This window comes from Protopterus annectens, chromosome 2.part2, assembly GCF_019279795.1.
Source record: "Protopterus annectens isolate FY-2018-M chromosome 2.part2, PAN1.0, whole genome shotgun sequence".
NCBI lineage: Eukaryota > Metazoa > Chordata > Ceratodontiformes > Protopteridae > Protopterus > Protopterus annectens.
In genome coordinates this window covers 563145229-563161851 of record NC_056730.1, presented here as the reverse complement: position 1 = coordinate 563161851, position 16623 = coordinate 563145229, and the positions used below count along the sequence as shown (strand labels likewise).

Sequence of the window (16623 nt, the reverse complement as noted above, 5' to 3'; positions counted from 1 at the left end):
TCTTACTAAGCTTACTGCCAATGACACCACTAAGAAGCTAAATCATACCATTCAATAATGGCAGAATAAGTGTCACCCAATTAAGTGCAATACCTTCTCATATCCAGTAGAAAAAGTGTCGTCATCCAGACTGGCTTTAAAAGGTTGCCAGGGAAATACCCTGGCTGATATTTAAGGAAAGCCTATTCCAGAAAAAGAGATAAGACAGGTTAGGTACCCCCATCATGGCACCTGACAATGTTTAGGCTTTCAAAATGGGTGTTGCCATCATTTCTAATGACTCCAAGTGAATCCTTAACCAGGCTATCAAAATCAGATCCTTCTGGGCAGGAGCAATACACTTATATTTGTTAATCAGAAATATCCATCTATGATGTCCCATTTCCAGAGCAGTCTTAAGACAGAACTCCACATATAACAAAATGAGCATAAAAGTGTGCACTTTTAAAGTTGCTGATGTAGGTAAAAGTAGGGGTGAGAGGTAGAAAAGTGGATGAAGAACAAAATGGAGAAAAGAAATATAGTGTACAGAGAAGGTGGAAAGGTGAGATTATACAGCAAAACCAGGGGAGAAGAGTGGTAATGGGGAAGGTGGCATGGTGTGATGAAAACTCTACAGAAGCAATGATTTACCAGGAGACTGAAATAGCTTAACATTTTTCACAGAAATAGTGTGCAGCCCAGTAGATAGGTTGTCAGTGGTGTGGTTTACATATGGCCATGATAACACTGCAATTCATTAAACGAATTACCAGCACTACCACTGGACCATGCACAAGTGGTCTCCTTGACATACTTAACAAAAACATCGTCTGTGCACCAAGGGCAACAGTGTTGCTACAGTAGGACATTTTCAAGAAGATATCGGGGGGGAGGTGGCAAAAACACACATTGTGCATGGCTGAACAACTGCAGTGCCAGTAACATTACCTGGAGATGCCTTCCAAGATTCAGAAGATTATAATTCAGATACTCTCCTGTATCATACAGGTCCTAACTTTTTTTTTTTGTAGTTTGGGGGGATCTAAACATTGACATCCATGGCAGACACAGAAACAGGCATACATACATACACACTGCTGTCTTATGTGATGTTAAGGGGCAGGCTAAATGTAGTACATTACATCTGGTGTACACCCACAACTGTGAATCCCAATCAAATGACATCACCCAAAATATAGTAGCATATGACTTGTGTGGTAATCAAGAAAAGTTAAACCAATTACCACACCAAAGGCAAGTGTGGCACACCTATTGCACCACTGACACTCTGGCCATCACAACTCCGTCCAATCACTCCCAACCAGTAGAAAAATAATCATGGCATGGCAAAACAAGGCAGCCATTAGGATTTTTTTTGCATAAGACTTAACATACCCAGTGTGTGTCACATAAGCACTTCATCTGGGAATATGCAATGGGTGCACTTACAATCCCTCAAGAAACTCTGAACCAACAGTGATGGGACACCTCTCAAGGTTTCTAGTACCCTCTAGGGATACATTAGTAGGGCACACACAACACTGAAACATAAGCCTAAAACAGAAGCTTCTTGTCTCACAGTCACATACTGCAACCTTCCGGAGAGACAGAGTCTACTGACTCTAAGAAATACAGTCACCCAGTGTAACCAGACCAAGCATGACAAGGACAGAGCTAGAGTGAGTTGCTGTAGCAGGTGAAATCATGGCCACACACCCAGTATCCAGTCAGCAGGTTGGAGGAAAATAAAGATGTTGATAAAAAGGAAAGAAAATAACAAGCCATCATAGGGTCGCATACTACTGATAGTGTTGGATAAGAATATGACTTGCTGATAAACATCATACATCTGGATTTGGACTTGAAATCAGTGAAATCTGCACTTACAGGCCTTTGAATACAGGCAGTTAGTTGTGCCCAGTGGGTATTAACTGGTTAACAAAATGTCCTATTTAAAAGGAACTAGGCCCACAAAACTTCACGTCTGATCATGTGCCAAGCAGAACACAAAGAACTTGTTTTCGTCCAATGATTGTAGCAGCAAGAAGAAAATAATGCTTCACGAGAGGCAAAACTACCAAGAAAATTGACTAACACAATTTTACACATGCTAAAAAAAAATAAATGAAACATGAAGGCAGTGTTTTGCTCTTGCAAGTTCTTTCTACACTTCTAAACATGGATGTGGGAAAGAAATTAAGAGTAAGGGAAATACCCGTCCTCCTATAAATGTGCCTCTATCAATGTCTATATTAGCATGTTCTGATGGAGATTTCCCAGTCCATGACCACTGCAAAAAATTTCTCCATGAAATCTCCACGCAGTGGCAAAAGGTATTTACTCAAGGAAAGACTTGCTGAATGACACTGGTTTAAAGAAAATGCCCTTTTGACTTTCTCCTACCAAAAGTGTAAGAGAAAAATCAGTTAACTTGTCCAGCTATTGAACTATACTCAAAAATCCTAACATCTATAAATGCCTTTCCTGTTAAACTGATGTTCAATATCTGAGAGCTCAATGAGTGACATACATGGGAAACAATGTTGTTTACCATGCACAAAGTACCTGCTATGGCTATAAGAACATGCACTGTGTTAATTCTGTCTGGACAAATACCATACCAATCTACAGTGTGCATATTTATATAAAGAAATCCTCTTACTCTGCTTTTCTTTCTAAAAACTGATGCTTAACTTTACTATGAGGAATTATATAGCAATTGTTTTTTTACCTTTCCCTTGGGTGGGGCCATATAGTTCTTTAGCCGCAGTCGCAGCTCATGTGCTGTTTCCATTAGATATTGGGAAGAACGGATAAGGATCTCATCAAATGGACTGGCTACTGGCCATGAAGCCTTCATAATGGAATCAGGCTAAAAAGCAAAAATACAAAACCAGTTAATTAGCATCTCTTTATGTAGGTAATAAATATTTACATGTGAGATCAAGGCATTTAGCTCAGCCATCCTGTCCTTTACAAAATAAATACTCAGTGAATAGAAAATATAGACAAGTCAGCCATATCTCCTTTAAAAAGTTAAATTACATGGGCACCCCTCTCAATATCAGACTTTCAAAAGATTCTCAATCAACAGGCAGAATCAAAAGATTCTCAATCAACAGGCAGAATACAAAGAATGTCCTCAATTTCACTAGAAGGTACTCAAAGGTTTTGATTCTGAAAGATTTTTTTTTTTTTTTTACTTAAGATGTCTCTCCTTATGATGATCTTCAATTAAAGAGCATTAACAAAGATATAATTCACAAAAAAAAAAAAAAGTACACCCTAATGGCCAAAATGTGCCATGACCCACAATGTAGAAAATAAATAAATCAGAAATTGGACAATTATAAATTAAAGAGCTACTTGTAAAATAAGCAATGATGCATATTGATTAAACTTGTTGAATGATTATCTCTCAAAGATCTAGAACTACACTAGCAGCTTCAATAACCAATTTAATCTACTTCAAGGAAAACCTGAGTTAGCAGGCTTCACAAAACCATTTTCATCCACTGAGGAGTTAGGCCTATGGCTGAGGCATCAGAAAACAAGTCACTCCTAAACAGCTCTATCAAACTGTGAATGTGTGCGGATATCCTGTCCAACCTTAATATTTAATAAATGTATGAACAAATACACACCAACAGGCCAATAGACACTGTGTACAAAACGTTTCTACAGCATTTGTCTAGATACTTACAGTGCAGTGACGATGCAAATACCAGAAAATAACTTATTAGCTATTTTGTAACAGTGACTCATTCATTTTCCAATTATTGTGCATCTCTTTGTCGGGGGGAGTGAGGGGCAAGACTGATCAAATTCTGTAATAAGGAGAAATAGCTGTTGCTTAACTACTAATTACAGCTTCAGATCTTTGATAACATCTTAAGTCAGTAGCTCCTGAATTCAATTGACCATCTGTCTTTTAAGCTAACATTCTTCAAGCCATCCTTCTGAAGCCAGCATCTACAAGAAAGAAATGTCTATTATAGAATGACTGGTCATTAACATTCAAAAACGAGCATGCTGACTGGTCAGCCCAACCAGCATGCCCACTGTAAATCGAGCATATACCAATGGAAAAAAGTCCATTCACCAGGACATTCTTCTATTAATGCATAATGTGGAAATGTTATTTTTCTTAAATTTTTTTTTTAAACAAAATACACTTAAAAAAACAAAGACTTCAAAAGAACAAGACAGAGAAAAATACAAGGATAATTAGATATGTTATGCAAAACTAGAGAAACATACCTGATTATCCTTATGTATTTTCTCTGTCCTATCTCTCCCGTACATTTGAAGTCTCCCAATTTCATTTTTTTAATTAAACAAAAACAAGCAACGGAGATCTTCTTTTCTCTGTTGCTTCCTTTACACAGCACTGATGAACTGTGTAAGTGTGGGAATATAACTCCCATATGCATGTGCAGTATATCAATAAAGCCCCAAGTTGCCGGGGAAAAACGCAGAAGAGCAGCATGGCGCCATTATACAAGGACATTATTTAAGAAAAGCAAGTAACTTTATTCTTAAATAATACCATTGTATAATAGCAATAAGCCATATGGTAATGCTGATTTTACCCATGGCTGGCTTTATTTGTTCACTTGGGATTCACCCTCGTGACCACACCACACCAAACAGTGAATAAATTCAGCATTGCCCACACCCAGCCATGGGTTATTGCTATATTAAGCTCTTAAATAGCTACAGACAATGTCACAATAACAGTGGTACAAAAAAAAAAGTTATGTACTAACCATAACGTTCCATGTGAGTTATCCATCTCGTCTTCATTCTATACTGATGGGTTCGGAACCATCTACAGAATATAATTTCTGCTACGCTGGAAGGACGTCGCCCACTGCCATACTCTGAGGGCCTCTCGACAGAGTGGGTAAGATCTGGTTCCTCCTTGTTTATGTACCACACTACTGACATATCGTCTGTTTGTATTGCAATTATACCAATCGGAAAAGAGTCGTGGAATGCTTGCAACGCTTTGAGCACTGTTCTCATCTGTAGTACATTGATGTGCAAATTAACTCATGGTCCTGCCAAGTGCCTCGGGCTGTTCTTCAAATTTTAGGCCTGTCTTTGCTTGTACTTTGGGCTTGAAGAGGTCCCGGATCTGGAGATGAAGAGTTTGAATGCGTTCCAGAGGCAACTTGACCAATATGTTTGTTGTGTCTGTTTCTGTGCCTATAAAGTTATGTTGTGATGGCAATAAGACAGATTTTGCTTAATTCACTGAAATGCCAAGTTGAGCACATAGTTCTAAGGTATTGTTCCTCTCTTGAATAAGTAGTTGCTTGGTGGTGGCAGTTAGGAGCCAGTCATCTAGATATGGAAACACCTGGAATCTTTGACATCTCAGGTGAGCCATGACTACTGCCATGCATTTGGTGAACACTCTGGGGGCTGTAGTGAGACCAAAGGGCACAGCTCGGAATTGGTAATGACTAGCTCCCAGCTGAAAGCGCAGGTACCTCCTGGGTGGCCTGTCCATTTTGATATGGTACTATGTATACTGGAGGTCTATCTAGCACATCCAGTTGTCTTCCCCTAAAAAGAGAAGTATTGACTGCAATGTGACCATCCTGAACTTTGTCTTCTCCACTGACTTGTTTAGTCTGCTGAGATCCAATATGGGTCTCCAGTCCCCTGTTTTCTTTGGAACTAGAAAGAATCTTGAGTAAGTTCCGGATCCTATTTGGTCTGCAGGGACTGATTGGATGACTCTCTTTGCTAGCAACTTTTGAATTTCAACAGTTGCTTGATCCCTGTGACTGGGTGGAACGTCCAGGATTTTTTGTGTTTGCAAAGGTGGCATTGAAAAGGGGATTAAGTAGCCTCTGGATATAATGCTTTGTATCCATTTGTCTGTTGGATACAAAGAAAGATGACCCCAACTGCCTCCAGAGAAGGACAGACGGGCTTCCTTTCAGGGGTCCTGAAAGGCTTTACCGAAGTAAGACCTACGGTCACCCTGGTTCTGTGGACCCCCTCTGCCACGTGGGCTTAGTGTTGCATTATTACCGCCTCCTCTGCCCCTGGAAGAAGGTTCACCCTATGTCTCCTGAAAGGCCCTCTGGGACTTTTGGAAACACATTTTCCCTCCCTTTTGACCCTTGGGATAGGGTCTAGAAAGTCTGGAAAAAAAGGACTCCTACAGCAGTGAGAGCTTCTTCTTGTTCACATCGGGTAAGTGTTTCCTTTACTTTAAGCCTGAACAAGGAAGAGCCATCACATGGGGTGATGACAATGGATGACTTGAAGGGCTCTGCAAAATTAGACAAGCGCATACATGAATGTCTCCTAAGGGCACCTGCAGAACCCGCTGACCTGCTCGCTCCATCGGCTGCATAAGATACGAGCCTCATGGATGAGTTGACCACTGAATTTAGGGTGGCAAGCTGGGAGGAAACATTGTCTACTACCCCCGCAGCTACTGCACCCTGTAAAGTATGTTCTAGCTCTTTCAGGAGATCTCTTTGAAGTCTCATAAAAAGCATGAGGTAGTTCAGGGACCTAAGGGTGAAAGTCGCTGAGGAAAACATGCATTTCCCGTACCTGTCCATGGTCCTCGTCTCCTTATTCGGGGTTTGGACAGATGTAGAAGTCTCAGATTTCATTCTTTGCGGCTGCCGCCGCCACCACCATAGCATCTACAGGTACTCAAAGGTTTTGTCATCAGGCGCTGTGATAAATTTAAGCCTCCGAGGGAAAGGCTCCACTGTATCTGGAGAATCTCACTCCTTTCGAGACACTAATTCCATCAGTTCATCGAAAGGTGGAGACACCCAGGTGACTGAAGGTCAAGACCCAAAAGCTTTCAGGTACATGAACTCCTCATCAGAAGGGGCAACGGGCTTTCAGCCGCCTCTCTAAGGATTTACAAAATGTCCGCAAAGGATACATCTTCAGAAGGCGACCGTGGGGACCCTTCCGACTCCTCGAGGTCCATGCCCGATGTAATAGACTCATTCAGGGAGTCTATATGCTTTCTCTTGCATGTTTTCTTCTGGGGAATCTCTTTGGTGGGGCATTCCAGAGAGGTTTCAGAAGAAAGGGTTTCACCCAATGGGGCTTTCTGAGGCTCAAGGTCTCTACGCTGTTGGGTAATTGCCTGTGCAGAGACAGATACCAGTACTTTCTGGGACGGAATGCTTGGTTCCGACAGCATAGATGATGTTCGTGAAGACAGAGCACTCCTCATGGCTGCGAAGGCCCCCCTCCCATGCCCGAAACAATCCCAGGTTCTGAAGAATCTGATGATCGCCCCGGTACCATGGGGGTTGGCTTCAAAACTGAGCTAGGAGGCGAGCTCAATCCAGCCAAATCTTCAAGGGGTAGGCTCAGTCCGAGTGTACCCCCCCCCACTCGACCTAACCAGTGAGTGTTGGCTCCTAGATACCTCGGAGGGCTCAGAGGTAGTCAGAGTGATCGGAATCGAAAAACCTTTAGAAGATTTCAGTTTAGTCGGTTTCATCACTGTCAGTGCCAAGCTATCCAGATCTAAAACTCAAACTGGAGTCAGAAAAGGAAAGAAGCATACAGGAACGGGCACCGTCGGCTCCAAGGTCACCTGAGTCGGTCCCAACAATTATTTAGGAAGTGCCAGTGTCTGCAGTAACCTCTGTACCATGAGATCCACATTGAATTCTGATAAGCTCCTGGAGGATCTGGAAGATGAAGCCGATGCCACTGATTGGAGCAGAGGAGACCTAAGAGTCAGGGAGAGCAGTTCCATTCTGTGAAGACCGTCAGTTAAGACACACATGGAACTGAAATGGTAGGCCCGTCTTAATCAGATTTTTTAGTGGTTGTTGGAGACATCCAGGGCTGTTTTGTCGATGGCTCCAATGACGTAGGAGGAGGAGACTACCTCTATGCATGAGGTTTGGGTGAACTTTCAGCCTTGTTCAAGGCTTCCTCAAAAGAAGCGTTAATTAAGCCTCTCAAAATTAACTTATTCTTATTTTCTTGTAAAACCTTAGAGCTAAATGAATAACATATAGAGCATGTTTCCTGCAGATGGATTGTTCCAAAACAACAAACGCAGTCTGTATGCCCATCTGTAATGGACATTGTTCGGGAACACGTAGGGCATTTTTTGAAACCAGATGGTTCCCCTTTTTGCTTTGACATTATGGAAATAACGCCACACACACACACACACGACACCCAATAACTTAAACGGGAGCCAACTGAAAGGAAGGCTTCCTAACCTAAACAAGCCTTAAAGCAAAACCAAAGGGTCACACACACACACTCAACACTTAAGGCAACCTAAAAAGTATTGGTAACGTGAAGCTAAATATCAGAACATAAATTTAAATACATGTGGGCATAAATATATATATATATATATATATATATATATATATATATATATATATATATATATATATATATATATATATGTAGATATATATATATATATATATATGTATGTATGTGTGCGTGTGTCTGTGTGTATGTGTGTATATACATATATATATATATATATATATATATATATATATATAAAATATATATATGTGTTTGTGTGTGTGTGTGTATACATATAAATATGTATATATATATATATATATATATATTTATATACATATATATATATATATATATATATATACATATATATATAAATATGGGTTTAGGACATTTCACTAAATGCATATTTCACTGAAACTCAAATGACTGAACACAAATCACTGAATGCACAATTCACTGAAAACTCAACTCAATGAAACACCTTTCACTGAAAGTTATATATGGCCTTTTCCCAACTGTAATGCGACCCTGGAGTTAGTATATATATAGTAAGGGAATCTTGGGGGGGGGCCGTAGCCTCCCCCCCCACATATTTTAAGTATACATTACATTCGGAAAAAAGTAATATATTGGAACTGCAAGTATCTAAGTATATAGTTCAAAATATTTAAAATATGTGGGGGGGCTAAACCCCAACACATCCCCTTACTATATATACCAACTCCAGGGTCGAACTACAGTGGGGAAAAGGACATATACAACTTGTTAAGAGAAAAAGTTTTAAAAACATACTGTTATTTGTCTTTTTCCTGTTCTTGCAAAGTGAACATGTTATTTGTTGGGGTATGCCTATCAAAGATGGGCATCATCTGTAAACAAATTGCAGCATTGCTTATGAACCTGAATGATATCTGTTTTCTGCATTTCAGAATAAAAAGATTTGGTTATAGCTCAGTGAAGCCTGGGATAAGGACGCACGGTCGAGTAAGAGTTAATTTACTGGGGCAGGCTGTGTGTCCTGGAAAATTTGAGCTACCGTTGTTGAACTGAACATTCTGTACTTCTTGAACATTCTGTGCTAGCTGTGGGTTTGAGGTAATTTGTGATAAACATGTTTATCCTATATGTTTTTCATAGCCAACTGTCAACGGTCAGAAATGTAACAAAAGTTGTTTTGCTTGCAGTATAAAAGTTGATGTCAGTAAACAAGTTGATCAGAGAAGATCAGATCAGTCCAGACCAGACATCTTGGCCAACATGCTGTGCAATCTGGTTAGCTGTTAATAAAGGGAAGTTCATCACCTGAGGCAGATGCAACTCGTTTGAATTTTTTCTTCTGACATTTTGGTCCTTCGGACCGGAAACCTCTACGAAGATACAGATCAGACCGACAGAGAGACCGAAAATCCTGTGCAGGTGAGGGTTTCTCATCTTAAGATTCCCTCGACTGAAAGTCCTCCAACTGAATTGTCGTTGAAAAGAGGCCGGCCGCTCTCTGATCCCTATCTGAGGGACGGTTTCTGAACGAAAAGGGGAAACGGAGTCTCATCTGGTTCAGGTAGGATGAAAAAAATAAATTTCTTTTAATTTAATTTAATCTTGTCGACAAGGTTTTATTTTTAGTTAAGGATGGGTAGGATTACTTGTTAAGATTATTTTGTTAGGGTCACCCGTTAAGATAGTCCCATTTTATAATAAGCCCTGTAAAATAATTTTGATACAGTCCTAAATACCTGAGAAAAAAATAAAAAAAGGGGGAAGGTAAAATAAGAAATCTAGGGGAAACATGGGTTCGAGTTGCTGCAAGTGTGAGAGTGATGCCTGTTTAAATGTTGATGCTAAGTATATGAAAGTTTTAAACAAAAATAATGTTAAATTTTTGAAAAAGTGGAAGTCGAGATATGATTTTGATGTTACACTGAATAAGAATGCCTGTGCAAAATTGGTTAGAGATTTGAAAAGACATGCGGGAACTAGAACTAAAAAACAAAGACAAATGGGATTTCCCCAAGCACAAAAACTTTTAGAAGAGGCAAATAAACGAGCTATAAAAGAAAAACAGTGCCAGGAAAAAGAAAAAAATAAATCAAAAGGGATCACTGGTGCCAAGTGGAAAAGTAGCTTTATTTTTAGATAAGGAGGATGAGCATACAGTTTGTGCGGTACAAAGGCAGGCAACTGCCCCACCATATGGGGAAGTTGCTGCTGCTGTACCCGCGGAACCTCCTCAATATCAGTCTGAAGATGTGGGATCTGTACAGCAGGGTGGGTTATTGGCTGCTCAAGGAAACGTTGTGACCCCTCCAATTTACCCGCAAATTCCCGTAGTACCCAAGGTTGCTTTGCAACAGGTAGACCAACCTATGCAGTTAATGTCGGGACCAGCAGGGCAAGGACGTTGGGCTATTAAACTTCCTGACCACTCAGAAGCCCTTCCCTTAATACAAGTTGCAAACCCACAAGCAGGGGATGTTGGACAAGAGCCAACTATTTTAGTTTATCGTCCCTGGGCTAGAGAGGATATAAAACGAGCTATGGATGGTATTCCTCATCCCAAGGTTAATTTTCAAAAGTTTTCTGAGGACATAGTTGGTATGCGTTTAAGTTATCATCTAAATGGTTTAGAAGTAGAACAAGTAGTGTGACAAATCCTGGGTCCAGATTGGCACTTAGTTTGTGGTACTTGGACATGTAAGGCAGATGACGGCACTAGATTAAAGCATAATTCTGGGGTGTTAGACACGCGAGTCACTGATCTGTTGAAGAGAATTTCTGATAAGTGGCGTCCAAGAGCAGATCGGACAGTAATAAATCAGTGCATCCAAAATGATGATGAATCTGTAGATCACTATATTGTAAGATTGACAGAAGTGTTCAATAACCATTGTGGAATGATGATTCCGCAGGATCAGACTACTGATAGTCCGTACGAACAGCAATTGAAAAACGCTTTTCTTAAAGGTTGTAAGGCTCCAATAAATAGTTTTATAACTAAGCATATGGTTGATCACAGAACATGTAGACTTCAACCTTTGCTTGAATATGCACGGCATGCTGAGCGACATTTCAATTTAAAAAAGAAAAAGAAAGTACAAGTGTTAGCAGTAGGGGATGATGGTGGTATATTTTTGGTACAGGACCAAAGGGGGCAAGGGAACCGTGGTGGCGTACAAAAACATGGGGGCCCGAAATGGGACACGTCGTATAAACAGGGTGGACATTCAGAGGAATATGAGGGGAGGTTAAAACGTGGAGAAAGTTTTAAATGCGGTAGACGTGGGCACTTTGCTGCCGACTGCGAACAGTGGCAACATCCCCCACAGCTTACGAACAAGGGCTCCGCATGACTATATGATAGTAAAGGAAAGCGCCAAATTCATTATTGTGATTATTGTAGAGAAGAAGAAAGGGAGAATGATTGTGATGATGATGAGGCAGACACTCTCTGAGATGAATGTCAGGACACCCAGGAAATTAAGGAAGGGCGGGATTGTGACTGTGAAGTCATAAACCTGGCACATTTGGGTATTGCTATGCATCTGGATCAAAAACCCATGATTGAGTTTTTGGTTGAGGGACAGAAAGTGGAGTTTTTATGTGATTCAGGTGCATCTCGTACACTTTTGGGTCCAGCAGTTCTACCCCCGAACTGCGGAACAGATGAGTTTGTCCTTGTGAAAGCAGCAAATGGGAAAATCTGTAAGGAACCACTGTCTCATCCTCTATTGTTCACAGATCTGCAAACAAACCAAACTGTTAGGTGTAGGGTAATTATATCAAAAGTTTGTCCAGGTAATTTGCTGGGAAGAGAATTGATGCATTTGTTTGGAATAGCGGCAATTCCCACACCTAAAGGCATTGAGGCGAAAAGGTTAGCAGATGGCTTGGTGGTACAAGGAGTACAAGACTTGTTTTACTGGTATAGCCAGGACTTGATTTCAAACGGGCCGGGGAGGGTTGATACAGATTTGATCAACCTAGCTTTAAGTAAATTTAGGAGCGGGTCACCGCAGGTTGCGGCGCACTTACATTGTACTATGTACTACAGACAGGCCCCTGGTCCGGATAAAGAATTTGAAAAAGAATTCTTTAGGCACAAATGTGCAAGGATAATTTTGAATGATATGTTTTGGGATAAGCAAGGTAATACAGTAGTGACCTGTACTTGGACCAAGGAAATGAGTTCTTTATATCGCTCAGGTTATAGCCTACTTATTTCAATTACTAAAGCAGTGGGGACACATTGGGTAGATTTGGCGAAAAAGGTAACAAATTGGGACACAATGTCCGAAAGTCAGTTGAAGGATCAACAGATCCAGGTACAAAGATTAAATTGGGTGACTTGGGCACAAACAAGTGAGCACCTCAGGGATGACAAAACAGAAATGGCATGACAAATCCTCCTAACTCAAGAGGAAGATAGTGCGTTAAGTGCCTTACCTGTAGATTTATGGTCAAAAGGTAAAGGGGATGTAGGACTGATGAAAACAGCAGGTGAAGTTTGTATAACTCCAAAGTCAGATTTTAGACATCGTAAGCACCAATACCCGCTAAGTAAACAAGCAGAGGATGGAATTAAGCCAGTCAGTGAGCAGCTAAAACAGGTAGGAATTCTTGCCAAATGCCCAGATTCGCCCTGCAATACTCTGTTGTTTCCTGTAAAGAAACCAGATGGGTCATGGAGGTTGGTTCAGGATTTACAAGCAGTTAATTCGGCTGTGATCCCAAGAGCACCGGTGGTCCCTGACCCCTATACATTACTTAATGATTTATTACCTCAGCACAGATATTTTTCTGTCATAGATATAAGGAATGCCTTTTTCTCCATACCACTACATAAGGAGAGTAGATTTTGGTTTGCATTCACTTATCAAGGTAAAAGATACACCTACACCAGATTGCCACAGGCCTATTGTGAGAGTCCGACAATATTCGCACAAGAAATGGCTGCGAATTTGGCAAAGTTTGTTCCCCCAGAGGGAAGCCAGGTTCTGTTGTATGTAGATTATATTTTGTTGGCCTCACCCACGCAGGAAAGTTGTAGAAAGGATACCCTTGCCCTTCTTAGTTTTTTAGCTGAGCAAGGACATAAGGTAAATAAAGAAAAGTTACAATTGTGGAAAGCACAAGTAAAGTATTTGGGTATTTAATTTCGCAGGCAGGTAGACAATTGGAGAACAAAAGAAAACAAGCAATTCTTGAGGCACCTATGCCTATGACTAAGCGGGAGATGATGTCCTTTTTAGGTGTGACTAATTTTTGTAGAAGTTGGATCCCTAACTATGCTGAGGAAGTAGGGCCATTGACTGCACTGATCTATGATACTCCCATGGTGGCTAAGAATAATATACAGTGGACAAATAAGGCAATACAGGCATTTATTAGAATTAAGCCATTGATAGCAGGATCCTCCGTTTTGGGTTTTCCGAACTATTCTAAGCCGTGTGTACAAATGGTTGATTGTAAGGGAGGATATATGACTTCGGTTCTGGTACAAGTACATGGGGATAAACAGAGGCCGATAGCTTTCTACTCCTCCAGATTAGATCCTGTTGCAAGGGCATTGCCGCATTGTGTTCAAGCTGTGGTGGCGGCCGTCATGGCAATACAAGCCTCAGCATCATTAGTTTTGTTTCACCCATTAGAATTGCGGGTTCCACATTCAGTAGCTACTATACTTTTGCAAGATAAGATAAGATAACCTTTTTATCTCCTAGTCGACATTTGTCGTGTATGACAGTGCTGCTGACACAGCCTCATATGACCATAGAAAGATGTACTACTACTCTTAATCCGGCACTTTGCCGACTCCAGAAGAAGGTACTCCACACGTTTGTTTAGAGAGCATTCATGACAAAGTACTTCCCCGACCAGATTTAATGGATATTCCGTTGATAGATTCTGATCTCGTTTTGTTTGTAGACGGATCAGCAAAGAAAGACACTGTAGGAAAAACACTAGTAAGGTATGCAGCAATGTCACCACAGAAACTGAAGTTTTGGAGGCAAAAGGATTGTCAAACATTTATTCTGCACAGGCAGCTGAGTTGGTGGCTTTGACTCGAGCTTGTACCTTAGGGGAGGGTAAAAAAGTGACAATTTATGCAGATAGTCAATATGCTTTCTCCACTGTACATGTTTTCACTCAACTATGGAAGAATAGGGGAATGGTTACTGTGACAGGCAAACCAATAAATCACAGAGATTTAATTTTACAGTTGTTAGATACAGTGCAACTCTACCACTTCAGATAGCGATATGTAAATGTTCTGCACATACCAACAGAAAAAATCCTGTCTTCAGGGGAAATGCCCTTGCTGATATGGCTGCAAAAAAGGCAGCTCAAGAAAATGATTTGCTTTTACATGACAATGATTTAGAGCCCGGACACCTCTTAGACTTAGAGACACTAAAAGTAATGCAAACATTGACGACACAGAAGGAAAAATGTCGTTGGGTAAAATATGGTATCACTCAACAGAATGAGTTATATAGGGCATCAGATGGCAAAATGGTATTACCCTCAAACCTTTTTAGGTATGCAGCATTGGTTAGCCATGGACCTGCCCATGTAGGATTACAGACGATGATTCAAATAGTGTCTAAGGTGTTTTGGTGTAAAGGGTTTTCAACTTATGCAAAGCAATTCTGTTTATCTTATTTATTATGTGCAAAGTATCATGCTCAGGGGAGAGTTAAGAAGTCTCAGCAGGCATTCCCTACCCCTCCGTACCCATTCCACACACTCTGTATGGACTTTATTGAATTGACACCCTCAGAGGGAAAAAGGTGCTGTTTGGTCATTATTGATGCTTTTTCTAAATGGGTAGAAGCTTTTCCAGTGAAGCATCTGAATGCACAAACAGTAGCAAAGCTTTTGACTACAGAAATAATTCCCCGTTTTGGCCTACCAAGACGCATTTACAGTGATAATGGGTCTCATTTTGTTAACCAGATTGTTCAGAAATTGGGTCATGTGTTTCAAATTGATCTCAAAAATCATTGTACTTACCATCCCCAATCAGCTGGACTGGTGGAAAGACACAACGGTGTCTTGAAGAGTAAGCTCCGCAAACTAATGGCAGAAACACATAGGTCATGGGACTGCGTGCCTTCCGTTGGCACTCCTGTACATGCGAATCTCACCTTCCTACAAAGAACTTACACCATTTGAACATTTGTTTGGGAGACCATATTACGTCCCGCAGTGGCAAGGATTGTTGCCAGCGGAATGTGAGGGGGGTGAGGAACTAGCGGATTATATGAAGAAGCTGCTAAATGTCAAATCTCTTGTAACCAATGACTCCTTTGCAGATTCCAGAAATGAAACCTTGCTAAGCGTGGCACCCGGGGACTGGGTGTGGATCCGAATTGTGAAGAGAAAGAATTGGTCATCCCCCAAGTGGGAAGGCCCATACCAAGTACTTATCTCGACACCTACGGCTGTAAAGATCGCTGAGAGAACTTTGTGGATTCATATCACCCACTGTAAAAAAACTCAAGGCTCTTCCTTCTGTTATTAATATTGGTCAAACTCCACCGGACCTCTGAGCGCAAAGTCTGGCTACAAAGGGGGAATTAGGCCAATAGGGGTTAGTTCGTCTCAAACCCAGTGAAGAAACCAACGGCGTGAGGTAGTCCTTAGGGAGGATGGCCATGTTCAACTGGTACTTGAACTGTCACATGATGATGATTTTGGTGGCGAAAGTAAATATGTCCATACGAGCAGGCACAGTTGCAAGAGAAAAAGGAATGGTGGTGCTGCAAGCACAAACAGGTGTTACTACTATGTTTAAGGTGAAACTTTGTGAAGGAATTTTGGACTGTTCTAAATGGAACAATAATAATTTCTTGACTCATGCAAAATACTTGTGCAACAAAGACTGTATGTCCTGGTCAAGTGTTTGGTGGTCAACAGATGTGAATGGATGGGAAACAAGCGGTGCAGTGATACCAGAGAAAGATAAAAGCAGGCAACAAAGAATAACAATTGCGCATTTCCAAGGTACCGGAGTAGTTACTATAACCATTGTGGCACCACAAGAAAGTGATTCAGGAGTTTATGGAATCGGAGTGTCTCTTCCAACTAGAACTGATCCTTTGGGGACCCTCCAACTTAAAGTACAAAGCCTTAAGAATGCTACAAATAAAGCAGATTTTGCCTTCACAAAAGAACAATTGTTACTCGAGATGGGATTCGTACACCATAATGAATGGTTATCTTGGGTTAGATATAGTACCAGAGAAGCACATCGTGAGAACTGTATTTCTTGTGCTGAAGGTAAACAGCAATTAGTAACAGTCCCATTGATGCAAGATGGAGGTAACTTAAAGTGTCTGTTAAAATTATTCTTCA

At 40.8% G+C, this 16623-nt stretch overlaps 1 protein-coding gene across 1 annotated transcript in view; it reads right to left on the bottom strand.

Annotated features, from left to right (window-relative positions):
• Positions 1-16623, bottom strand: part of LARS1 (leucyl-tRNA synthetase 1) — a 1303086-nt gene that overhangs the window by 163032 nt on the left and 1123431 nt on the right. The window contains exon 26 of the mRNA XM_044064023.1: positions 2714-2854. Coding sequence (XP_043919958.1) covers positions 2714-2854 — 141 coding nt within the window. The remainder of the gene's footprint in view (positions 1-2713; positions 2855-16623) is intronic.